This window comes from Pygoscelis adeliae, unplaced genomic scaffold (assembly GCF_000699105.1).
Source record: "Pygoscelis adeliae isolate BGI_AS28 unplaced genomic scaffold, ASM69910v1 Scaffold78, whole genome shotgun sequence".
NCBI lineage: Eukaryota > Metazoa > Chordata > Aves > Sphenisciformes > Spheniscidae > Pygoscelis > Pygoscelis adeliae.
Genome location: NW_008825409.1, coordinates 6144184 through 6171683, shown reverse-complemented (window position 1 = coordinate 6171683; position 27500 = coordinate 6144184). Strand labels below are relative to the sequence as shown.

The 27500-nt window shown below is 42.5% G+C and overlaps 1 protein-coding gene across 13 annotated transcripts in view; it reads left to right on the top strand.

Moving 5' to 3' along the window:
- IKZF1 (IKAROS family zinc finger 1 (Ikaros)) overlaps nucleotides 1-27500 on the top strand; it is a 55497-nt gene that overhangs the window by 2425 nt on the left and 25572 nt on the right. For all 13 annotated transcript variants that reach the window (XM_009330467.1, XM_009330466.1, XM_009330465.1 and 10 more), the window contains exon 2: nucleotides 4852-4971. In XM_009330467.1, coding sequence (XP_009328742.1) covers nucleotides 4852-4971 — 120 coding nt within the window. The remainder of the gene's footprint in view (nucleotides 1-4851; nucleotides 4972-27500) is intronic.

Here is a 27500-nt window from a genome sequence, read left to right as displayed (position 1 = left end):
ATGCTTCTAGGATGCTTCCTTGCATGATGAGGGAGCTTTATGGTATATTGGGTGCCAGTTAGGCAGTTGCACAGTTTCAGGAGAATGAGATTGTCTTGCCAGCTGAAAACCACTTTTATTTATTTCTCCTGCTCTGTGAGTAATGCTCGTCAGGTGTAGCTTACTCTCTGAGCCTATGGAATTAGGTGACTTGGTTCACTAGCACATTCGGTTGTGTTTTAAAAAAAAAATTAAAAAAATAAAATTAGTTTGGGGGGTTTCTTTGGGGTTTTTTGTTTTGTTTTTTAACTCAGAAATAAAATAGGTCTCTAGAAACAGTCTTCTCAGCTCAAAAGCAGCATTTTGCAGCCATGTGCTTTATGCAGCTGTAGCTGACTCAGGTGTGGCAGGGGCGAGCCAGGCCAAGAGACTATAAAACTAGTGTGAGCGAGCCAAACCCTGCCTGTGCATAGGCATTCCCACTTCTGGGAATCTAGGCATGGCTGGCTCCTATAGGAACTGAAATACCGTGTGACTAGTACAGAGTTCACACTTTTTATTTTTCTCCTGAAAGTGATATTTCATGAGGCAAGCAGTTGCAGTTCTGAAATGAGGAGAGAGCTGACATACATTTAACCAAACGGTATCCGGCACCCGTACAAGAGAGTCAGAAAACACAGATAATATCTCACTTAACAAGCAGTATTTTTCCTGCCTTTTTTATTTTTCTTTTTTTTTTCTCAGTTCTAGGGCCTAACAGTTAAGGAAGGTGAAAAAACAGTACAAATGTTTCCACACCTAACATAAAAAGATCCCCCTAGCACCGAGCAGGCTGTGCCACGCTCTGCAAAAGCAGGAAGAGGAGTTTTGCATTTGAGGTTCTTGCTAGGTCCTGGGAAGGTGGAAGGAGTGTATCCTGGGCTGGTATCTCCCACCTGAGAGCCTAGCTCCTGTCCCAGAGCGGCTCTCTTCTCGTCACTGGAGGTTTGAGGTTCCACTAGTGAAAAGGGGATGTGAATTGGGTTGAGACTCTCATCCAGAAAAATGTGTATGTTGCTTTTCTTGCATAACTTCTCCAGTGATTCTAGTGTTTCCATAGGAAACAACCCTTAGGTATTAAATACACCCAACGTTAGTTTGTGAAAGGATAGGACAGAGAATGAGATTTCTGTAAGAAATCCTACCCTGGCTTTCTTTTTAAAAGTCGTAGCTCCAGCAGCACCATCCTGGCATGAACTGAATTGCTCTCAGAACTGAATGGAGATGTTAAAGAAACACCAGGCTACAGTCTTTGGTAGGAATAAAGGATGCATAAAACCTTACTGGGCTGGGCACTTTGTTCCCTTCCTCTCTTTCCTCATGCCTTTAACTATATATTGCTAGGGCAGAGATGAGGAAACTCAAGTAGAGAGAAGTTGAGGCTCTTACCAGGCACCATTGATAGGTTAGGCACGTCTCTGACAATTTTCATACAGAAATGGCAGTGTTTGGACATCTGAGACCATCTTTCAGAGCTTTGGGATGAATTGGGGGACTGTATGATACAGCCTGCAGTTGAAGTTATCTCCATTTATGACTTAACCAAGTGCACCATGAATCAGTGGCAGTGTGAGAAACAGAACTTCAACTCTACATCTCCCTTGCCTTTTTTTTTTTTGATATGTCAGGTGGCTCTTTATAAAAATTAAAAAAAAAAAAAAGACACCCCCCTGCCCCAAGAATAGATTGCATTGTTTATGCTTCATTTCATGAAGCAAAAATATAAAATGGGAATGGAATAAATCTATGGTACTTTGCTCTGTTATGTGACATTTTAATAATTTACCCCAGTACTTGCCACTAGGTGGTTTTTTTTAGCTCCATCCCTTTGACCAGTTATTGTTCTGGACATGCCTGTTAGAAATTAAATGGGAAACTGTTCCCTCCTTTCCCCCACCCCCTTTCCATTTCTAAATTCACTGGCAAAAGGATGTTAGTGAGATTGCATATCTGTAAGATTACCGTGCAGTAGTGAACTTACCATGGTGTAACAATTTAGATGTAGTTAAGGCATGAAATACAAATATCATGCTCTAGAATCCAAGACGCAGAGCTCAACAAATATATCTATTTTAAATCCACTATTTTTACCCTGCCTTTTTGCATGCAGGGATTTCTCGATCATGTGTAACAGGAAGAAATCAAATTATATGAAATGAGTCATTAAAGTCAAGTTTACTAAGTTTTCTTAACTGCAGCCTCCTGCAAAGAGGGAAGCGTACCAGATCTCTGGCTTCTGCCCCACCAAGTCCGTGAGGCTAGTCTGATTCATGCCACCTGGGCAAACGGCTATTAATTTAACAAGCAGAAGATTGATATCTGCTTAGTGAACCAAACAGTTCACCATAAACTGTGAAAGTACTGATCTACTAACAGGTTTCTATTCCAAAAGACTGCTTTGACTTATCTTCAAAGCATCCTACGTAGCTTGCTTATTGTAGGTTGCCTAATTACACACTAAAAAAGTTTGGATTTTGTTTGCTATCTGTTATCTCATAGGTCTGATATGATGTGTTTATATTGGTTTGTGGCCAAAAAAGCCTTCAGGTTTTTAGGGTAAGCGCTCTTCTGAATCTAGACTAAGTCAAAGCATCAGCTTCCGTTGTTGTAACTGGGAGCACAGTTTGAACCTTGGAAGATGCAGGTGGCTTTTGATTGCCATTACTTTTTAACAAATTTCCTTAACGTACATGTAGTGTCAAGAGAGCTGATTCTGACCAGACTGCCTCTTGCCCTCTGATTAAACTTCTGGGTTTTTTGGTTTTGTTTTGTTGGGGGGCAGTGTTGAAAAAGCTGAAATATTTCAGCTGTCTCTCCTCATCCATTCATCCTATCTGTAAGAGATACCTCAGCTTAGCAGAATGGGACTTGCATTGGAAAGTTGCTGGCAGTTCTTTAAGTTCCTTACATCCCGTAAATATAGTGCAGAAAACTAAAGGAATAATTAAATAAGGAGCTAAACAGTGAATGGCAAAAACTCTTTTAATGAACTTACTTCCTGCTTTTACTTTCCTCTGCTGTAAAATTCATAGTCCTTCACTTCCATTTACGCAATCCACCTTCGCTCTTGTACTCGCATCCAGTGAGTGTGATTTTACCCATGTAAGAACACCCCGCAGAAGCTGGAGATAGGAGGGACCTTATGAAATCGTCTAGTCGGTCCCTCTGCCAGTGCAGGACTGTTCCTTTGTTACCCTCAAGTCATCTGGCTGCAGATTTAGATGGTTCACCTGATGCCGCTCCCACCACTGCTGCTCAGAGATTATTCCCCAGTCTGATAGATGCATCATTAAGAAATGCAGTCACCCACTCATTTCGTTCATTGAAACCTAGATTTGTGCAAACAACCCAACCCAGCTAATTTGGAAGATGACTTAAACCTACTTGTCATTTCCCCCCCGTCGTGATCAGTATAGATCAGAAAGCACGATGCTTTGCTCCATCCAGGAGGTTGGGAGGAAACCGTTTTCTTCTTTCAGGTCAAATCCATAACTGGCATCACCAGACTGTTGTCAGTTAAGTAAGTTATATTCGTTTTAATTTTTCCTTTTCTGAGAAGTGATTTCAGAATTAATTAATGTTTGTGTGTTAATGAGGGAATTCTCATTAGAAAAAAAACATTAATTTGCTAGGCCTTTGTGCCATGAAATTATTGCCCTTTCTGGCATGCTGATTGCCACGAGATATCTAATAGAGTGCATCAGTGTAAAATGGTAACATCTCCATTTTGGAGACAAAGGTCTTATGTGAACACTACTGAGTTCAAATCCTGCTCTGGGCCTATTCCATTCTTTGCTATTAATGCAAAGATCAGCCTTTTAGTAGTAGTTGATGAAACTAATCACTTAGATAATTCTTTTGGCAGTTGTTTCCAAAGCATGCTTTTGTTACAGATGTGTGAAGTCATTTTAAAAGAAGTTCTGCAAGGCAGGGATAGTACTGTGGGCAGGACATGTATGCTGTGACTGAGAGCTAAACCAAGAAACCTCACCGTTTCTGGAAGTGCAATACTTAGCAAGAGTTATTTTCCTTATTGTATTGCATTTGACACTAAAACAGTTCCATAATACTTATAACACACTAAAGCACCAGACTGTTTTCTTCTGCAAAACCTTGTGTACACAAGATACTGGGGTTTGTTTCCTCTTTACAAATAAGAGACCATAAAACCCTCGAAGTCGTGTTTTGACTGACCTCTGCTAATTGTCCATGTTTTAGGAAGTCCCAAGAGCTACAGGCACTTAATTACCTGTAGGCACAAGGACCAGCCAAAGCTTGATCTGTGGGTATTAGTGAAGCTCGCTGAAGATGTAGCTGAATTTTTAGTTGGACATAAAATTTTATTTTTTGGGTAGTTCTGTTAGAGCCCCAGAATACTTGTGTGTTAGACTTCACTATGTCACTGAAGCAAATCCGGATGTGCTCTCAAGGAGCATTTGTGGAAGCAAGAAGAGTTTTTACAAAGGAGGACCATTTGATAACCTTTGTAATCTGTCAGTCTACATTGGCTAAACTGGATCTTCTGAACGTAGCAGCTGAAAAATATCCACGTGTGTTACAAATATCCAGAAGGATAAGACTGATAACTGTGTATCCAGACTTCAGTAAATTTGGAAGAGACATTGGCCATGCATTCTTTTCACAAATATAATTCCCCTGTATTCAAAAGAAGCTTTCTCTGTGGGACAGCAGGTTTTGGTCCTGAAAATGTCATGCTTTTAGTAGTGTTTAGGGTTTTTGTTAAGTTTTATTTGGTTTGTTGTTCCTCTTACAGTATTATTTGAAAATGAGGCTACTCTGATGACTCACTGATGCTACTTCCTTCACTACTAGGAAAGGAAAGTCCTCCAATTAGTGATGTCCCAGATGATGGAGATGAACCTATGCCTGTACCAGAGGACCTTTCAACTAGTACCGGAGGACAACAGAGTGCTAAGAATGAGAGAGTCTTGGGTAAGATGACTAGTCCACTCTGATAAGAAATATTAGTACATAATATAATATGCCAATAAGGTTAAAGTACTATATAGCAAGCTGGTATACAAGCAGGTCCTGCGCCTTTCCGTCTTGTTCAGCACAGGATTACTCAGGTGCTTAGTGTTTTTTGTGCAACCTCCTCTTTGGGAAAGGCGTTTCGAAGGACAGCAAGCCTTTTCATCCACAGAGAAGTTATAAAGATCCTACTATTTATCTTCTTTCTAAAGCATGACTGATTGCATGAAATTCTCCCCAGGAAAGATGGTTTTCATTCTGCATAGGAAATAGAATTAAATACGTGGTTCCAGGTCAAAATTATCTGAACTCAGATTTGATAAAAGTTCAGTAAACTCTCAGGTATTTTTATCATTATTTTTATTATTAATTTGAATGCTATCTTGAATGTTATCTGCTATTCAGATTTCTCCAGAAATGCCACATTAGAACACACATAGTATTCATATGTTTCAGATTCCAACATCTGATCTTCATTTACCCTTGACTTTTTTAACTGGGAGAACTTTAGAAAACACTTGAATTTTGTTCTTCTAGGTAAAAGTCCACAACTGATAAAGTCTGTTGGATTAAAATAAATTATTGTCCACAGATGATTTTGCAATGCTGATTCTTCTTAGGGATCCCAGACTCCACACCAAGGACTAGCAATGTAGCTGACTACTGCATGCATCAGCTCACATGTAGTCCACTAAAAAAGACTAGACAATATTACTTGAGCACGATGCTTCTTTACTAGTAGGGGAAAAAAAGCAAAAAAAAGGCAAAAAAAAAAGCACAATGACTCCCAGAATGCTGTGATCAATGCCCTATATGATAAAAATATTTCAGGAGAGGAGTGACTATCAAAATATGTTTGTTTATCCACAAATAAAAGTATTGCTCATCATTTTTACATTCCTATTGTAAGAATGAGGTTCAGGGTGGAAGACTGTTTACACAAAGATTGCAAGTGCTTTTAAATGTTTGTTGTCTAAGGAAGTTCAATAAAGGATGGTAGGTGGAAAGGGAGGCACAGAAGGCAAAATAACCAGGTCAAGGTAATACAGCAGGATGGCGTCAGCATTAGGAATAGAGCCTACTCCCAAACTCCAGCACTAGCTAGTAGAGAATGCAGCATCTTATGCATCTTCACTTTATTTACTGCTTGATCCCCTCTTACCAAAAATGTGAGCGTAAAGTTCAGCTCCTACATGCATATTGACATACCTTATGAACAAATTAAGTTTTAAAAATGTTTTTTAATAATCTGATCACTTATCTAGTGCTTTATTTCTCAGTCCAAAGCTCTTTGGACAAAATCTTGCCTCTGCTGCTTGTGTATCAACTCAGTAAAATGAGTTACGCCTCCTTTCTCCCACAGGAACTAAACCCTACAAAATATTTAAGCCTTGATTTAAAAAATAATAATAATTAAAAATAATCCCTTCTTCAAACCCAAACAAACTCACAGAATTTTTGATTGCATTGAATTTATTTCACCTCACAAATATCATACAGAACCAGCAAAGATGAAATTTACATTTGCTGATGATGTAACGATTCTCCCAATAGTTCAATTATATATCAATATAAACACATATTAAAAGTTACTGTAATAAATGAAGGAGAAAATGTTATCTTTGGTGTCCTAAATATGATAAGTTCCATCTGTTGTTCTCATTAGTTTTACTTTGTGCACTCAACAATAAATTAGATTTTCCATGTGCTGACTTCAACATTTTTTCTACAGCCACTTTCTCTACCCATAGCTCTTCGGTTTTGAAGGGTCACATTTTGTAGGGAGACATTTACCATAGTGAACAGAAACAAAGACAATTCACAGTACTCTGTTTTATGGATGATCTTAACTATAGGCATCAACTTCAGTGCTTGCAATGTTTGTCTTTTCTGTAAAGCTGCATTCACTCTTACCTCTTCTAACTACTCCTTTTTCTAGCCCTAAAATAACGGTTTGAAAACAGTGTACTGAAAAAGTTAATTCTCCTTTTTTACAAAAAGGATCTGAACTCATGCCCCAAACATACCAGGAGCTGTATGATTGCTATGCACATTCTGGATCATCATCAAAAGAAAATCTGTGCCTTAGGAGTGGTGTTTGGCCTATATGATGCCATAGAAGTATTGGGGATGAAGGGGACTCTCTTTCTATGTAGACAGTGGCATGGCAGTGTAGACAGGTTTGGTGTTCAGTGCAACGCTATCATCTCTAAGTCCCAAGATCTGTTTCTCACCTCTATTTATCACCAAACTTAGGTAGAAAAGGACGATCTGAAAAAGTTGTTTGAAGAACAATAGATAGTATTGTAAAGCCCCACTGATATTATATATATCTCGTAGCTGGGAGATAGACTGTGGCCTATGATAACTGACAGGTAATGCACATGAGCAGATACGACCAGGCAACAATTTTTCTCTATATGACTTTACTAATGTCCCATCTGCTTCCTTCGTCAAAAGGGAATCCCCTGTGCACTTTGCTGTATTTCAATATGATTTATAGTGCGTTCCACTTAATCTGTAACGCCCTGAGAGATCAGCTGTCCATACGGCATGCACTGAGGAAGGGTAATTTGAGTCAGACGTTTATGGAAGATGGCCACTAGGCTCTGGAGGACTTTTTTGTACATGTAGTGTTATAGAGGTAACAATGGAAATTGCAGGTTTGTTAAATGAAAAGAGTAAGTATTTGCCTCATCTTACTAAAATTAGGTGAGAAATCTGTTTCTAATTTTAATCAGCCTGTGAGATAGAAATGTTCAAATGACCATTTCAGGTTTGTAGTAACACTTCATGAAACTTTTAACCCTGGAGTCAAAAGTTTAATTACCATTTTCATCAATTTAGCATTTTAAACATCAAAGATGAGGGGAAATAAGCTATTTTTAGGAAAGAAAGATAGGCTCTAGCTCCTCTGCGTGTTTTCAAAAATCTCCTTTCTTGCTTCTTCCAACCTTAGACTGAGACTTGAACGTGGTGCTATAAACCTGATAGAGAGAACCATTTGAAACATCTCTCCCGCTCTGAGAATGAAAGTGTAGTAGACTTCAGTAGTTAAAGTACTCAATTCACTTGCCAGATCTTATTGGGTGCCTTCAGATTTTGAGTGTCTCAGTTAAAATGGCTAGAGAGGGTGCAAATTTCATAAAGGGGGTGTCCAGAGGTTCATGAAAGGTATGCTTTGACTTGTGTCCCCAGAGAGAGACACCCAAGATATGGCTTGCTTCTGACCAATGCAAAAATAATGAGCAGTGTGAAAAGGTCATTTGTGGAAGTAAAGGCATCAGCAGTTTGTAGTAATAACCCCAAGCAGCACAGCAAAGCAGAAACATATTAAAAGACATGTTCTGGTCACTGCTATGTCTCTTCATTTCCTTGATGAGCTTGCTATGTTTTTAATGTTGTAACTCCCAGAATGCCACTATGTGTTGAGCAGCATCCTCCTGCAAACTTCATTTCTGGTGCTCTGTCCACTAGACCTTCTTCCTTCCTTGTCCTCTTCTCCACCCCAAGTTTCCTTCTCAGGCTGATCTGGCACCTATAACTTTTTTATTATTTTATTTTTTTACTCTGCTCGCCCCCCTGCTCTACATTCAGTTTTCCTAGAAACACAGGGAACGTTTTCAGACAATCAAAGAACTAGATTCTCACAGCTCTTTAAGGCACTAGAGACTCTGTTTTACCATCTCTCCTAAATATCCTTTTGAAATTTTGATCTAAGTTATTTAGAAATACACATCCCACTGAAATTCCATTCCATTAAGAATTAGTGCTTTGCAGCCTATTTTGGATGGGCAGCCCTATTTCCCATGCTAACCTATAACATAGGAGCTGATGTGAAATATCTTCTGCTGACTCTTACTGACTCCGTTCCAGTTTTGAGTTAAATGTTGTGTGCACCTTTTGTGGATAATCAGTGCTGAACATCCTGTACGTGGTAGACGGTTGCACTTTAGGGCTGTTTCTGCCCTGGGACTGTATCCTAATTCAAGCCATGTGTGGGAAGCTAAAGATTCAGTGAGCTGTAGGTCAGACCCTACTTCATGCAGAAAAAGCCATTTGCTGCAGTGGTAGCATTTGCCTAGAAAGTCAAGCAGTACCTTCCTTTATCCGTAACTGCCCATATCGTAGCTGGCCATCGATGGGTAAAAAACAAAAAGCCATCTCACAGTGTTACTGGCCTCAGAAAGAGGCTGTGGGCTCACCATTTCTGCACAGGCAGCTGTCTGATGCTGAAGATGACCATTTAGACTTCCAACACAGAAGTCAAGGGTTTCTCACTGAAAAAAGTGATCACCGCCATAGTCGCAGATTACAGTCTGGACCTGGAATAAATAATGCGTACAGATATTATTCTTTCTGAGGGGAAGAGGTGGGGAGAACTCCTCTCACAAAATTGGGTTGAAACTGTTGGACAACTGGCAGAAGATGTCCAAAGTAACAAGTCAAGGTGATCCTGGACATCAACAGAAGACAGACGAGATTTATATGAAGTTAGAAACTCTCTATTTGTTTAAAATAAAGGACACTAGTATGGGAAGAGACGTTAAAAGGAAAGAGCTTTTTGACATTTTTCTCATCCGGTGGGAAATGTCAAGTGACTGATGTTACCTCCCTCCCACAACCCTGTCACTGAAGCAGAAGCCTGTGTAGCTGCAGAGCCTCGGTGCCTGGCATCACTGGGAACCTGGGACTGCCTTCACATCCTGGGGTCTTCCCTCCTGGCCATGGGCATTCAGAGGTGGTAACCTGCACGAGTAGCTAGTTACTGGTGCAGGCAAGTGTCCTCGCTCTGAGCTGCTTCAGTGCTTTATTTCCTTAAAAGGAGCTCAACCATTTGAGACCACGGACACAAGCATTGCCGAGGGGCCACTAGGCCAACCACAACAGCTTGCCATTACATCAATCTGCCGCAACTCACATATAGCTGGGTGGAGGCAGAGTAAAAGTGTGGAAAGGCTGCAGATGAAGAGGAGAAGGGAGAAAAGCCAGAAGGGGAAGTGCCCCACCCCAGCTTGCCAAATCGGTCCTGTTGCTTTGAGACAGGTCCAGCTCGCGGCTGCCGCTGCACTTCGGTAGGGCAGGGAAGGGGGCTGAGGAAAAAGACTGCCAGAGGCAAACATCTTTGCACGCTCCTCCTGTAGGATTTCAGTGGCTATGAAGGCAGTGTTGCGTATGAGTAATAAAGTGCACATGTAGCATGTGTGCACGTGGACATGCAATCATTCCGAGAACTAAAGTAACCTGGAGGGATATGTCATGTGTTTTACTTGCTCAGGTTTCAGATGGACATGTCTGTTGCTCAAAGGTATGAAAGTCTGTAGGAGCTGATGAGCCTTTGTAAATAATTGCTGATAATTGCTGTCTCACCTGATGTAGCCCTACTGGCTCTGAGAGCAGAGAGAAAATTTGTTTCAAGATGGTTTCGGGAGCATTAAGAATTGTCTTTAACCCTCCACGATGCAACAGGGCTTGAAAGTCCAACTGAGGAGGCTTCTGAAGGAATTGAAAAACTTGTAACTAAAATATTTTAGGAACTTTTAAAAATAGGGAAGTTGGGAATCTCCCCTCTTGTTTGGTCCAAAGACCCTATTTCTAGCCCCAAAGTGCCAGTCCCCAGTATGGACTGGTACTGCATGCTCTGAGACCCTGCCAGTATGACATACCTGTTTTTAAGGAGAATGCAGGGGTTATTTTTGTCAGGATTATTTTCCTTTTGTATGCAAAACTCTTCTGGGAATTTGTATAGAGGAGGATGGGGGTGGTTTAGTGGAAGAAGGCATGTGACAAATTTCCTGAATGCCCTTACATATGCTGTATGGGATATACGGTATATACCGTTCAAAGGTATGTTTTGCATGTGCATAGTGTGAAACAGTGTGCTAGAGTGAGGTGCAGAAGACCCAGGTATACAGGGCTGTTGGGAAGCTGAGGAATTAGCCACACTGCCAGAGACAAGCTCTGCTCACGGTAGTAACTTAGGACTTAGCAAAACATGCACGAATTTTCTCAAGGCCAGTGGAAAACAGCCCTCTTACTGAAGGCAAATTCCTTTATCAAATTTAAAAATGCTTGTTGCAAGTAATGGAGGGTGAACATTTTCAAAACAAACTTGCAAGTAGTTCCTTGAAGGGATGGTGAGCCAGTCTGGAAAGGAGAGCTGCCGCAGTCCCAGCGTAGGCTGTGCTTTACTAGCGCAGTTAAGTCAGCCCATTCAAAGCCGGGGCAGAGCCACTGTGTAAGCAGGCATGTAAAAATTTGTCCTCTGATGCAACTGGAGCACATGATAAAATCAAATCCGTGAGAACAGAATTGATCCTAAAAGAGAGTTGTACTTTTCCAGTGATTTCTGTTTAGTTTTGCACGGAGTTTTTCCGCTCCTGGCCTGTTTGGTAGAAGTATGGCTTCTGTTGCCACAGTGTGGCAACATGACGTTGCAGTGGGTGGTGAAGCAGTGTTTTTTTTCCCTTCTTTCTCCAGAGCTGTGTAGCTTGTGGAGCTGTGACCGATTTCATGAGCGCCTGCTGCGTACTGCTGTGTTTTCAGAGGGGAACATCAGTGCAAAAGCCAGGGAGAGCCTTGGAGCTGTGCAAGTTTTGTTTCTTCAGCGTTGAGAAAGCAGCGAGCGTTGTTTGAACTGGAGAGATGCAGTGTGTTTAGCTGTGTGGCTTTTAGGTGCAGATACTGAGCCTGCTGATCTAATCTGCAGTTAGAGGAAGTTGTCTTTATCTGAGCAGAAGAGATGTGCCTCAGAGATAAGCCCCATTCTAGCTTGAGAGTTAAAATTATCTAGCAGGATCTGAGCCGTGGCTGCAGCACAACTCAGAAATACAGGGCTCTGGCTGGAAGGGGGGCATATTCTGAGCTGGGGAGGGCCTCTATAACTGCAGCTTGCTAAACCTCAAGTTATTTTAAGGGAATGACTCTGCGTGGATGGATGGACCATGCAGAGGTTGGATGGACCTCCCAACACCAGCCATCCCTCTATTCCGTATTACTTCTTGCTTGCTCTTTGTTATAGACTTGCTTTTTCCCTCGAGCAAGTTCTTGTTCAACCCGAGTGCTCTGCAGGACTGCACCCTGAGTGAAAAGCTTAACCGCTGGACTGAGGCGCAGTATAGGGACCACCTGCCTCCACAGAGGTGCTGTTTCGGAACAAGCTGCTGTTTTGTTTTTATGCAGCCTCTCCTCACATTTCTGCAATTTCAACTCCCGCTATGGTGCCTCCCTGGGAGGAGAGAGTTTCTGGCTGCAGAGGACCTGCAGTGATGCTCTCCCCTCAGGTGCGAGCTCCCCAGGCTCTGTCCCACAGCAAAATATGCAAACACAGTGTCACTGTGGCTGCATCCCCACATTAGAGATTTGCAGGGAAGGATTTACAGCGTGGCCGTGCCATCACAGGTTTCCCCAGTGTAGAACAAGCCCTTTATGGTAAAGAGCAGGGGATGGAGGGAGCTCCTTTTCGGAGCTGTAGTCCTAAAGCCAGGAGCAAACACCACTCATTGCAGCAGGACAGAGATTTGTCCGCGAACCTTTCTCATTGAGCTCACTATGTGAGGCTTCTTGAAGCCGCAAACGATGGTCTCTCCGCAAAAAGCTTTGCCTCACATGCAGTAGGTAGGTATGCCATAGCAGCCAGTGCAGGCTCACCCTCAGCATGTTATTTATGGTGAAGAAGTGTGACCACAACAAACTGTTAACTTGTGATGGTGGAGCAGCCAGCACCCCAGGACTTTGGCCTCCAGAGACAGCTTGTTGGAAACTCTGTCCTGCCTCATCTAGCTGTCTCCCTGGACAAGCGAGCCAGCAGAGCAGCGGCCCAAAAGCAGGTTAGACCTGCAGCCTACAATGTCAGACACTTTCTGCTGCTCCCTCCCTCCCTGGTAAGTGAATTCTGTGTTGTAAAGGTTTATGCGCGGGGAACGTAATTCCTAGTAAAGTAATCCTTTTGGTGTGTGCTCCTCTTTCTTTGGTTTTTACACATTTTTAAGTTAGGAATAGTGCCTAGTTCTTGTATCCATTGCAGTTTAGGGACACGTTTCCCAGAAGCATTTAGGTGTCTAAGTTATAAGCATAAGAAGAGATCCCAAGAAGGTATCTAATCTGTCGTTCCACCGTCTGCCATAGTAACACCACAGGCACCAAATGGGATTTTTGGAAGTGAGTAACTCCTACTGCTTTGTAAATAAGATTTCAACTCTGACATGCCAAAATCCATACCTACAAATGGGGTTAAGAACCCCATTGAAGGTTTGCAGAGAATTAGTAAATGCAGAGCAAACACAGAATTACTCTCCATTTCCAACCAAAACAGGGCTGATCCAAAATGAAAAGTTAAGGTCCATGTTTTGCTCTTTGGTTTTCACCTTCCATTTCCCCTGTTTCTCCTCCCCCAAAGATAGTCCAAAATTATCTCATTTGAGAAGTGTAATAAATGTAGCAAAAGTGAAGAAATGTGACAGAATTAATTGACTTCCACTCTTCCAAGCCACATATCAGAGTTTAAAGAGAAAAAAAAGAGAAGAGACTGAAGAATAAGGAGAACTTTCACATAAGCCAGTTTTTTTTACCCTGGAAATGTTACTTCTGAGGAAGTGGCTCCTACCAGAGTTTTCAGTAACTTCTAGATTATTTTATGGAACGACATAAGAACTTGCCTGCTCCCTGACCCCTCCTTTAAAAAAAAACATAAAATTGAGAGCTTTAAAAGGAATTGCTAATTCCTTCTTATAACAGAGAGTATCTGCACATGATTTTGCCCTCCCTGCTGATTAAGTAACGTAACAGAAATGTTTAATGCAATGGAAAGGTGGGTTTTAACTAAAGTTGGCGACACTTTCAGCTTGTGTTGCAATTAATAGAAGAGGAAATATTCATTCTCCATATTTCATCATTTGAAAGCATCCTGTATTTGTAAGAAGCTGTGATCAGCCAACATCCCCGCTATGGATTTGAACTTCCCAAATCTTTGGTGGTTTTTGTGTTTTGGTTTTTGTGTAAGCTAAGAGCTTTGCATTCTGATTTTTTAATGGCAGCTTAGGGTTTTTTTGGAGGGAGATCAGTCCCTTCTCATTCACAGTACTGTGCACCTCAGCATTATATGGACTGAGTTATTGAGCCTGTTTTTTCCTGCTGTGAATATGTGTTGCAATGCTCGGAAGTGGTGGCAGTGGTTGGTGTTGAAGCAGGATGGTTTCATTAGCACTGAAATGGCGACTGCCAGCTAGGGAACACTGCCCTCTCTGCACCCCTCACGCTGCATCTGGGTTTTGGAGATATCTTTCCTAGTCTTTCCATATGAGAATTTATTTTCAGGGGAGAACAACACACGCATATATAGAATTCAGTATGAAAAATTTATTTGCTTTATTGTGGGGTGGACTGAGACCCACTGCTCAGTTTTTGTGCCCAGATTTGCAGAGGGAAAGAAACACCTGTGCGGCTGAGGGAAGTGTCAAATTGTCCATGACCCATCCCTATCCTGACCCCCAGCTGGTTGTATTCACAATTCAGGCTGTGAACGTCTCTGTCTCTCCTGAGCAGATCACCCCTCCTGGTTTCCGCAGGCTGAAGCCATGAGCAAAGAGGTGAGAACATCCCTTCCGCACTGACATGGCGCCTTCCTTTCTGAGTCGGGGTTTGTCCTTTTTTCCTCCCAGAATCCAAATCATTTTGTAATTGGCACCTCCCGTCGCTGGACGTTGGAGGAGAGGTGGGGAAGCCCTGATGGCCAGCGTGGTCACTGGGATTTTGTCTGCTGCAGGTGTGGACGTACAACAATTTATCTAGAAGTCAAATGGGAACTAGGCTTTTCTGGGGAGGGGTTGAGCTTCCTGCCCATTTGTCCACATAATGGCAAGTAGAAATAAAAATGAGAAGTGATAATTGTGCTAGCAAAACACTTCAGTGGCTTTGGAGCCCAGCACATGTAAAAGACGGGGAAGGAATAATGGTAATGAGGCATTACCTCTGGTGTAGCTACACATTTGTTTAATCTTACCACCACATTACTAGTAGATCCTAGTAAAATTGGTATCCTATCACGGGCTTATTGTGGTGTTAAGTGGAATTTTTTTTTCTCCTTGCAAAACAGACTAGGGAAGTCTGATATTGTTTATTCTGTAATTACACGTTAATGAGTCTGTACATTCGTTATACAGTGTAACCATTGCTAAGAAGCTCTTTCCTGTGTGCCATGAAAGAGACTGATTCATACAATGCATGATTTAGCCCTTGGTGTTGCATTGTCATGCAAAAATATTTTTCATTTCTAAAACTTCTTGTGATTAATTTCTTCTCTTTAATACTCCCTTTGAAGTTGGAAATGGCAATGTATTTTCCAGCCAACAGGAGCCATTTATTCCAATTTCTCTTTTACATGTGTAAATGCACACACATACACACATGTACATACAAAGATATGTCTGTCAGCACACATAAAATTATATGCCTGCAAAGTCAAATTCCTCTGTGTATATGTCTGTGTAAAAAACTGAAAAACAGCACATGCATGCAAAAGAGCATTTGTCTTGAAAGCTGAGCTTTTCATTCTTTTTAAGAGAGAAAGAAAAGACCTATCAAACATATACTCTGCAAAATAAACGCATGTCACAATTTTTTTTTTTTCAAACCTAAAAGAGGAAAAGGTTAGTTCTTGCTAATTTATCTGTATCCCTATAAGAAACCTAAGTGTAAATTCCATTTGGGAAGTGGGCAGCAGCTGAGGAAGACCCACTTGTACCCGTTGTGGCTTTTACAGTCTGTGTAGAGCTGCCGGGCCGAGGTGGCTGTGAAGGCAGATGGGGTCGTGGTACTAAAAGGATCACCAAGGAGTTCACGAAGAAAGGGGGAGCTGGGGAAAAGAGAGAGAGACACGCACCCCCCCTCAATCCTTCCCGCTGATGTTCCTCACCTGAGGCGATGCCCCAGAGAGGCTCTCCTGCCTGCCGCTGCTGGCTCAGCAGTGAAGGGGTACAGGGGCTCTTGGGATCCTCACCCATGGTTCACAAGTGCTGTTCCTTCCCGCGTTCAGATGTTTTATTCGCTTAATGTCTTACAGTGTTATTCAGGTAAGGTCTGTAATGGAGAATGAGGGATACGTCGATGAAATGTTTTTTCCAGGAGATTCTTTTACAGTCCTATGTCAAATTTAGGATTGCACAGTGAAGCTTTGGGGGACGTCTGGTCCTCACAGCAGAAGGATAGATGGCTGACGTATTGAAATAATCTAATGGAAAATGGAGATATAGTATCTTGTATCTCTCATTTGAGATACGGCTTTCCACTAAAAGCTGATGCATGCCTAACTCGATAACTTTCTTAGAGATGTTTCAGGAGCTAACTGAGCTAACGAATACAAAAGCACGATTAAAAGAACCACTGTAACAGATGTAGTGATGGATCCTTCTGCTCTCCTGTCCTGGAAAGTGAGAGTGATATTCAGGGAATCTCCTTATGCATGTCTGGGGGAGCTACAGCTGAGTGCAAAATATAACCCCTCACAAAGGCCAGGCTAGCGGAGCAAAATGCAATCCCCGGCCTTCCTATGTGAGGACTGGTGTTTGCTGTGCAATGGTGGGGTTTTTTCACCCCTCTTTTTTACCCTCAGTGCGACAGAGCACAAATAGTTATATTAGTTGCATGCTTCCTGAGAACACAGTGATCCACACATTCTGGGCTGCAGGTTGTGTTTTTCACATTCAGGCATAGGATGTGCCTGAGTTCATCAGATAGCAATGAGGAGCTCTAGCAAATAGCACATTTGCATCAGCAGAAACAAATTTCACAAGGCTTGCTGGGAAGGTTTGCTGCAGCATGCCATGGTCCTGCACTACTAACAGCTGCTGCACATGTATTGATTCGATAAAAAAGATGACAACAGAAAATGAAACTTTTAACGTTCTCTTCTATGAACACTTGAGAAGCACATTACCCCAAAGGCGTGACCCTGCGGCTTACATCAGCTTCGCTGGGATTCCATGGTGCCTTTGAGGTAAAGGAATTTGAAGCTGTGCATGAGCTGTGCTTCATTTGTCCTGGTGGCAAGGAGAGCTCTCGGCACTGCTCTGATGCAAGTGACAATCCTGATGTCTAACAGTTTCCAAGAGTCCAAAGGCCTGCCAGTAGGATACTGGGATCACTGGGATTTGAGTGCCTTATGTGCTCAGAAATATTCGGCCAGCACGATTTTGTCTTTTTGTGTTGGACAAGGCAGAAGCTACTTTCCTTGAGATGCTCTCCTCCAAATGAACAAAGCATCATTCATCAGTCCTGTAGTTTTGTCTCTGGTTGCTGGCCAGTTTACCAGGCAAAGGTTAATTTTCTGAAGACCAAGTCTGCACACTTGCTGCAGCCTCTGACAAACTTGCCTGGCCGTGACCTGGTTTAGCCTCTATAACCCAGTAGCCCAAACTGTATTTCCAGAGGTATGTGTTCCTAGGTGGTGGAGTTAGCAGGATTTCATTTGCTTTCTTGACCTCACACTATACACCGCAGTGCAGCACAGCCACAGCCCAGATATCAAAGTTTACCTTAGCTAATAAGAAATAGCAACTTCTGTAGAGCTGTTTTGCATTTTAATGGGGAAGATTTTTCACACTTTCCATTTACCTCACTCTTAGTCCAGCCACACTGAGTGTTAGCATGAAATTTAGGTGCATTATGAATCCTGGATTGAGTAGTACTGATGCACTCTGACTTGGTAGCAACAAGGAGCTGCAACCTGGTAGTTCATGGGAAGGAAGGTTTCCTGATGTGTAATAGCACATTAGGACATACATTTGGTTGTTTCTACGTTTAGAATCCTTCATGTTTGGTAAAAATGCAATGCAGTGTCTGTTCCTCTGCAATTTGAAAAGCACTTTGAACATAAACTGGGCAGATGCTTTAAAAAACGACAAAAGGATTCCTCCAAGTAAAAGGCACTTACAATGTCTAGGACACGCAGCTAGGAGCAGAGAGGAAGTTTGACAGAAACTTTGCCTGCTAGACACTTTCAAATATTCCATAAATGCTGAGAGGGCAGGAAATGCCAATGCTGATGGTCTGAACAGATCATCAACCCTTATGGGAGGCCAAGTTTTGATCATTCTGTGAATGCCTGGTGCCAGTGTTCACAGCACAGATCTTGTTCTAGTTGCGTGTAATTGCCTGTCCTGTGTCCTTATTAGCTCTTACTGTTTATGTAAGACTGGGAAGGGGATTGAATTAAGCTTTGGGTGTTTCTACTGCCATTTCTCTCCAATTGTTTTGTTGCTTTTATCTATGAATTAGTGTTGTGGCACAGAGTTCCTGGAAAAGGAACAGAGCCCTGTTGCTCTAGACACTGCACAAACACCAACAGCACGCCCCAAAGAGCTTACAATCTAATTAAGGCTATACATACACGATTGATTAATTAAGCCTTGTAATTCCTGGCCAATGTAAGTGTGAGGTAGGGCACAATAAGATGTAATCAACTGTGCTGTGGAATCTAAACCATAAATAGTATTCTGGAGACCAGAGAGCAAACTTGTTTTTCTAATAGCTGCAGCAAAATAGTCTTGTGTGTTCTTCCAGGGTGCAGTGGGATTGGTTTGGTTCAAAGTACTCAGCTTTGTTTTAAACAACGTGTCTCTTTAGCTTGAAAAGTGAGATTGAAAAATATGAAACAGGTCAACATAAATAAATGAAAGTTTTGGTGATGGTACATGATGGAATAAAATAAATATTGGCAGCGAATTATTAGATCATTCTGGGAGTCAGGAAATAATTAATTCCTGACTTCTAATTAGTTTAGATCTTAGTACAGAGGAGCAATTCACTGTATCGCTTGGACTTTTGGAAAAAGGGGAGGGCTATTTCCAGCTCCATGCTGATTTGTACAGGCAGGAGTCCCAGGTCCTGCCAGTGCAATGAGTGGAATTACAGCCTGGTGTCGGCGTGACAGAGCAGAGAGTGAGGCTGGTCCTGGGAGGGTGGGCAGCTGAGGAAATAAGTTGGGATATAAGCCCAAATTTCAGGGGGTCAAATCCATACTCTTGTCCAGGCTTTTCTTTTTGCTGAGATGTTTCTGAAAATCTTTTGCATTACAAAAAAACTACTCTAGCAATTTGTTTTTGGAGTGAGATTTCACACCTCATAACTGAACATGTATGAGAAGCGCTATGAAGCTGAACTGGAGATGACAGAGTCTTCAGTATTTAGTCATTTCCTGCAAAAAAGGTGCAGGCTGAGCCCCTCTCTTGTTTCCTTTCTCAGACCACTGATAACTTCTGCCATGCTGGCTGCAGTGTGGTGGGAAATTAAAAACTGGTTTGGATATTTGAAACAGCTTATGCTTTTTTTTCTTGAGGTAGTTGCCTTTGGGATTTTTACATCTCTCTTGGAACAGAGTGGTAGCATGGGAAAAGGCCAGCTGAGGAAAAATATCACTCCTTTCCTGCTTCTGCATCATTAGTCTGAGGAAGAAAAAGCCTATTTTTTTACCTTGAGCAATCCCAGATAAGGGAGAGCTGGCTGAGGGCTCCAAGCACTTGATATCCAGTATTTTATGGGTGTAACCGAGGTTTATTAGGCTGGACAATAATTCTATCTTTGTATAATTCTGTAGGACACATCACAGATTATGGGTAGCATTTTCACAAATACCTAAGTGATGCAGCCTCTCAAGCTACAACTGCATGGTCACTAGTCACCTTCTGTGGGACCCATGCCAGGAGGGCGACCAGTGCATGCCCAGATTTCAGCCGTATGTGTTAGGACACTTAAGAGGCATGTACTCAGATGTGGGAATCACTCTAGACAGCAACATAGCTTTTGAGTTTCCCCGTTAAAAAAAAAAAAAGTCTTATCCCCATTAAAAAAGAATTGAAAAATGTGCAGATAGGGAAGTAAGGGCACATGATGGATTGAGTGCCTTTCCCATGGCCACACAGGAAGTCTGTGGCCAAGCTAGGAATTAAACCTAGATTTCCCCAGTCTGCATCCAGTGCCCTGTCCCTCTTTGAGGCCATAAAATTTTGTTTGTTATCAAATTCTCTATAGGCTGAAGCAGAAGGCTACTGTTTGTAGGGAAGAGAATTGTTAAAAGATAAGTACTATTTATAATTGGTGAGAAACTGAGAATAGTTCTGGACCAAGTATTGCCCATTTCTATTGCTATTTAATGTTCTCTTTTTTCCAAGTTTACATCAGCATAAAAATCCCCTTGTGGTATTGCTCCTTAACCAGGCGGACTACTCATGCCTTTCCTTATGGCTAGGATTGCAGTAGGGGCCAATGCTTAGCTGTTTCCAGCTGTCCTGGTTTAACAGTAAGTAACATTATGACTGGTCTGACAGGAAAATGATCATATTTCTGCCTCTTTTGCTTGACATTTCTCATCCAAAATCAAATAGAAAAGTTGCGTCCATTTGCTGTGGAGAACATCCATAGCTAAGTTCTCTCTTACAATACTCATTTGACTTGACATAGCATTGTTTCTTGAACAGCTGCATGACTGTTTTTTGTCTTTGGAAATGCTGAACTAAATCAAGAGGGGCTCCACTGAAGTTAAAACCAGACCAGAACTAGTAAAGCCAGAAGGCGGCAAGTCATGCCCCTCAAACCCAAAATACACACCAGCCCTTCACTGTAATAGGTAGGACATGACAAGCTAGGCCAAGCTTTCACAATGGTCATAGTTCCTCTCACATATGTGTACCTGGGTATTACACAGCTTGGTCACCCTGCCATCCCTAGAAAAGTAATGCAGTGTATAAACTATGCCACTGTGAACTAGAGGTATTGGTGCTATATCTGCAGGGAAGTGGAAGAGCAGTCAGAGCTGCAGGGTGGGACATGCAGTGCAGGCCTCCAACAGTCGTAACATCTAAGGGACTGTTGCCGTTTGCAAGAGGAAACTGCTAACTCATTCCTACACAGGTAAAGTCATCTCTCCTCTGTCCCGCACGTTCCAAAATACATTAACTTTAGCTGAAGAACTCAACGCTGATCGAGTGGCCCAGAAGATATTTCCTAATTCACAGATAAATGGTAGCGAAAATAGCTGAGCCTGTTGATATTCTCTGTGCAAGAGTGTTTCAAAGAAAGTGAAGCCTCACTAATACCCATTTCTTATCACCTCCTGACAGCCTCCTTTGTGGGGGAATAGCCACAAATGGGTTTGAACGAGCTCTTCCAACAGGGTAGCTTTCATGCAGTGATGAACAAACAATTATACTGCAGTACACCTTTGTGTAACACTCGTGTCTTCATTTACATGCAGGATTTCACCACTATCTCCCTGAGAAACTACAAAATTCAGTTAGCCACCGGATAAGATAAAGACTGGAGCTTGACTCAAACGGGATGCATAACTATTAGTGTTGTGGTATTTATAGAGGGTCATTTCTCAAGTTTTTACTTTCCACTCAGCCCTTTGTCAGCCAAATTCTTGCTGAAAAGTCCCTAAGAAACGGGAGAGTATAAAAAGCTGGGTCCCACTCTGTTCTTAAAGAGGTTCATGTTCTCCTTTGTATCTCTTTTGCCTGCAAATGGAGAAGAGAAAATTCTTCATGTGAATTTCAAACGCTTTCTGCTCCGGCCAAGTTTCATTCTGAATGAGCAGGACAGAATGGTACATGATGTCAGTGGAAGGACTTCCTAAGCTGTCTGCTCCATCCACTGGCAGCCGGGCAGGATTGCCCAGTTAGGCAATCCCTACTCTGCTTTAGCCAATTTCCTTCTGTACTCTTCCATCACTCTGTCTTCCGTGGCTGCCTTCAGCAAATAAGACCATTGCCTAATCGAGCCTTCTCGCCCTGAGGCCAGGCATTTTGAGGCCTTTTCTTCATGTTTGATTTCCCTCTTTTCTTTCTGAGAGTGATTTGAGGAGTCTGTCCTCTTGGTTGATATGAAGATAAGGAGGGGCGTGGTGGTTAGTTCAGGTTTGGTGAAGTCCAGCCGCACACAGAGCAGCACAGTTTGGTAAACTGTCTTAAAGTAGGTGGGAAGGGGAATACAGGTCAAGTGGGTGAAAGTCGGAGAGGAATGGTAATCTGGAAGATTGCTGCAGAGGCAGAAAAGGCTAAGCCTATATATTTTTTGTTTGTTTTAAATTTTTTTTTCTGCTAAGCCACCAAGTATAATTCCTGGTCTGTGCTTCCCTTTCTGTCACTTCTCCATAATTCTTAGCATTTCAGTTGGGCTGCTGTCTCTCGGCTGCTTCCTCTTTTCCTGCTTTCCTATATTTCATTATTTGCCCTTCTTCCTCTTCGACTGCTTTTACAACAGAGTGAGGAGGATGTGGAAACCCAGTTACAATATGACACACAAACTGCAGTGTCACAACTGCATCTGTTCGGTTTCACCTCCGGGAGTGCGCAGAAGCAGGTCAGGGTGGAGAGGCAGGAGTGGGGGGCTGAGAGAAAGAAGGGAGAGATTTATAAATAGGGAAGAGAAAGGACAGAAAGTCACAAGGTTTCCAGCTCGGGAACTTGGGATAATGGCTTTCCACATAGCTTAAGATAATCCCAAACTGAATCATCACTGTGTCCTTGAATGCAAAGGAGAGGTGGCAGTCTGTGCCAGTCTAAGGGTCTCCCACAATACTGCTGCCACAGAGAAGATATAGCCCTGACATGTTTCTGAACATGCCTGTAGAGACATGAAAGCTGAGCAGACCTCTAGGCCTGTATTGTGCACAGCTCATGGCATTGCCCTTTCAACACAAAAAAAGAAAAAAACAATAAACGCTCAAAGGAAAATTTATTCTTAGTGCCCATGTCTGTGTGTGAAGTAAACCTTTGGAAGACACCGTGGATGAAAATGAGGAGGTGCTGTAGCTTTCTTGAGCTATCAGGCAGCTGGGAAAGCTTGCTCCCACGGACTTTGCTCCAACTACTTTCTAGGGCATCCATTAATTAGAGGTGCTTCTCTTCCCTCTCCTCTCCTCTCCTCTCCTCTCCTCTCCTCTCCTCTCCTCTTTTTTCTTTTTTTTTTTTGTCTGGGGTCTCCTAGAAGCCTTTCAACCTGGTTGATTCGAATTTACATCATAGCAACTGGCGTAGGACTTGCTCCAAACTTCTAGGCCATGACAGCTGCTAAGGAGATAAACAACTGTGGGTTGGGAGGAAATGGGTAATATGTCCAGACTGCTCTGTGTGTTTGTGGAAGGAGTTAGAGGAACAGTAGATAGAGGTTTCCTGTTAAGCCGGACAAGGGGGAAGCTGTGATGTTTCTCAGCTATGGCTGCGATTGGACTCAAGTTCAACAGCATTCTCAGTGTGGGTTTGCTGTTTCTCCACCCCCCATGAGAAGGTCAGGTTGTCTTAAAAATCTGAATACCACTAAAAGTCAAGGAGACTTAAGCTCCCAAATCATTTAGATACTTCAAAATTGCTCTCCAGTGCCGCAGAGTTGCTTGCAGTCTATGGGGTGCTGCAGTGGAACAAGGGTTTGATAGTCTCCCTCTGCTGCAGATTGGGAAGCAATACCTGAACCGGGTCTCAGCTTTGAAATTATAATATGCCAATACATGTCCTTTTTGTTAAATGCTTCTCCACTGATCAACTTACAGGTTATGGCAAACAGAGTTTGTGAGGAGCTAACAAATGCCTGCCTGCATGTGCATGCTGAACAGAGGGTGGTCCTGATTTTCAGAGGTGACTGGATGCCCAGAATTCAGTTATGGAGCTTGAGACAGTGGTGCGATTTCTCCATGATCAGTGTTTTCCAGGCTGATCTGTTTTCTGATAATCTAGTTTCATTAGTGTCTGAAGTTGGAGAGACCCAAAACATTAGTTGCTTTTGTAAAAATCTTTTGTTGATGGACAAATGTTAAAATAATTCATAGGCATATTGAAATGAGTGGAATGGTTTAGAGAAATTCAAGCAGTATTTGAATGCTGGTTAATCCATATTAGATTATTCTCTTCTATACCTCAGCCAGAAATGAAGGCCTTGATGGAAGAATTTCTGTGGTCTGTGTTACGTAGGTTTCTCCCGTTCATAATAGTCAGGTTTGGGCTACTTATGACAATTTAGTCGAGTGGTGATATTGGAGACCATTTAATTCAACAACTATTATTCTGAAAGCCTTTTCCCTTGAAGCTCTACCAGCAACATGTTGGCTTGGATGCTTTGCTGATCTATTCATGTTAAGAAAACGGTTGCGTTTTGATGTAAGATAGTGATACTCAGCATGGTGATTGTGACTGTTTGAAGATTGTGATCTTGACTGTGTTTCCAGTGAGTTTCAGATGTCGGATTACTCATTCAAGAGAGTGGTAAAATAATTTTAAAACATCCTTTTACATTCACCAGCCTTAAGCATTGCTGAAGATTTGTTCCGAGTTTGAGGAAGCTGTGCCTGAGTGGATTGCTATATTGGTCTTTCTCCTCTGGAGGCATGATGATACCTGCACCAGGAACCCAACTAAACCTCAGCTTGGAGTTCCTTTCTGCAGCAGGGTTCTTTTCTGATTTTGGAGATATCCTTCAGGACAGGAATAGGGACTCCTAAATTCCGTAGTTTCAAATCACAGCTGAGGTGTGCTTGCAGAGCAGAGCTAGGAAGTTCAGCTAGGATGCTGTTCCCGATGTAGTATCTTTTACATATAGAAAATTCTTTAGCCTGAAGTTCTGTCATATTTTTCCCCACATCTTTCTGAGAAACTGTGATTTTTTTAATAATCTCCCCTTCTTTTTGAGTCAGCTGTTGCAGAAAGATAGTAAAATCTAGTTTTTTCTCTTAGCATTGTGTTCAAACACCCAAGGAAACAGTATACAACTTTGCAATTGTTGGATGCCTCACAGAAGGGGCATCCAATGTCAGGGATGACTTCTCATAGTGCTAATATGGTTACGGTCAGATTCAGTTCAGGGAAGGGAAGGGGGGCTTGTTTTTCCTGAGGTAAAAGCAAGGAAACAGCAGGCATGAAAAATGGCCAAGGAAGTGAAGAAAGACAAGGAGTCTTCTAAAAATGTGGACTGAACTGAGTTTGCAGACTTTCAGAATGATCCAGATCTCTGAGTGTTTGAGAGTCTCCCAGCATCGTTTGGGATTTCGTGCCATCTCAGCACAGAGGACTGATTGCCTGAGGGGTACTCCAGGTCTCTGTAGCAAAGCATTGGCTGCAATATACAGTGGGAAAGAATTAATTTTGTCCTGACATTTTTCTCCTCAGGAGCTATCTGGTATGTCCACATTCAGAGAATTTCTTTAGGATTTGTGTAGAACAATTTATGCCTCTTCCCCAGAAGATATAGATTAGGATTTCCTTTCACTGGACTGTTGAGCACACTGTAATCAGGTAAACAGCAGTTTACATTGCAAAACCTTCTGGCAGTATTTCTACAACCCAAAAAGAAAAAACTTCAGTAGCCTCGGATGGATACTTCTAGAAAAGTAACTGAGCACTCAGGATTAACAGTTCTAAAGCAGGCTACCTCAGGATGACCTTCTTTGCACAGTCCTGAGAGAGATCATCTACTTTATCACTCATAAAGCAATGACTACATTTGATCTGCTTTAGTCTAAAATAAAATTTCCGTATCCCTGGTTCCCCCCCCCCCATCTGGTGAGGGGGACACAGAGGACTCTGCTCTGCAATTTGTTTTCTGAGTAGGCAAGATGATAAAATTGTCATAAAGGATTCCCTCTCAAGTGCTGAAATGGCTAGGTTCCTCTCCATTTCATCCTCTGACCTCTTCTCAAAAGAGGAGACTGACAGTGCACAGTCTTGGCACAGCACCCACAGGCACCTCCCCAAACCTAAACACAGCTGCTTGGTCTAATTTTAGCTCTACTGACCCTTTGACAGCTGGAGAACTATGGACACTTGCGTAAAATAGCGCTCAAGACATCACGGTAGCTGAACAGTCCCTGGTAAAAGTCCCCGCTTCCATCTCGCTGGCAGCGAAGGCACAGCACAGTAAATGTTCACATGGGTGGACTTGCGAGGGCCTGATCCTGAGCCAGGGTAGCTCTGTGCCACTCCAGGGACAAAATTAAAGATGTGTAAGCAGCTCGCTGAGCTGGAGCATGAAAAGGGGAAGGTTTGCAAGGGCTAACTTTGCATTCAGGACAAGGCAAATTTAGGTGCTCTGAGGCAGTATACAAAACAGTTCATCTCCCTGCCTGTCCCTGTGCCCCCCCACGCACCGCGCTAGCTGTATGGTGAGCCTAGGAGCTGTGTCCTCCCCTTCCTACCGCAGAACCAAGGACACTTCGTTCCTCCCAAGCGGTAGGTTTCTCCTGCTGTCTTCAGCTGGTACAGGTCTGACCAATACCCTCTGTACATGTTCAGATTTCACAAGGTTTTCTGTTGGTCAGGCAGGCTTAAAATTCCCCCTCTAGCTACATTTCACACCATTTGTACATAACTGATCACCTTAAGTGTGTAGCTGTGCTATTTCTGCATTTATTAAGCCCTTTGCTTTGGCTAGGGATCCCCACAGTAACCCCCGGGTTTGCAGCAGGGTAAGGACAACTTCCAGCCATGACAGCATGGCTTCATGCAAGAACCTGCCTTTCTCCCATCTGTAAGGAGCTTCTTTGGTCTCCCTGTTAAATCTCAACGTAGTCGCTCCTGTTCTCCAATCTTTGCAGGGGCGCACTCTTTTCACATTCTCCCAGGCTGCCACGTGCGACTGCCATTAGCTAGAATTTTGTTGCAGCTGAGGACAGGTTAACACCCATGAATTTCACCAAAGCATGCTTTGTGAAAGGATTACAGAAGGAGGATGCCTTATAAATGTTAGATTATCGTCTGTCTGAGGCTCTGCTTCTCTTTGGTAACTGTTGCTGTGTGGGGAAGAGCATAAGTTGCAACGCTTGTGCCTATAGCGTTTCTGGAGAACGCAGCTGCACAGGTGCCAGACTCGGCACATAAGCACGTGTATCCACACAGATATACATCCCTGTGTGAGCCAGGAATCTTTTCATATATGCTAGTGTTTTTATCTCAGTGTTGTGTATTGTTACTTGAGGTTACTTTGCTTTTTAAAAATTTCTTGCTAAATGCCCTTTTGCTACTTCCTCATCCTTTAATGCCCACGTTAAAAAAATCTGATGGAAGCAGAAGAGACAAAGACGTTGAGAATGAGAACCTCTGTTCTTGCCATCGTTTGTCAGCAAACCTTTCCCTCCAGTTTGAAAATCTTCCCAGCTTACTTCTCAAAACAGAAAAGTGTCAATAAAGTCTGTTACCAGCAAGCCTGCAGCAGTTCCCTTAGCTTCTCCATCATGCAGCCAGTAAAAGACACAGAACACTTCGTAGAGAGGAAGCATGGGTTACACATACATGTGGAACTTGAGAAATAGGTTTAGCATGGCTTTTCTTGATAATGCTCTTTCTCTCACCTTTAAAACTTAGTTTTACTGGTAATTCAGATGATGAACATCAAACAGCCTGGTAGTTACCAGTCCTTTGAAAAAACAACTTGAATCCAGTACAAAATGTACCAGCGAGTAGCACAACAAGGACAATAAATATGAACTAGATCAACCTCTTGGCTTGGTTACAGAT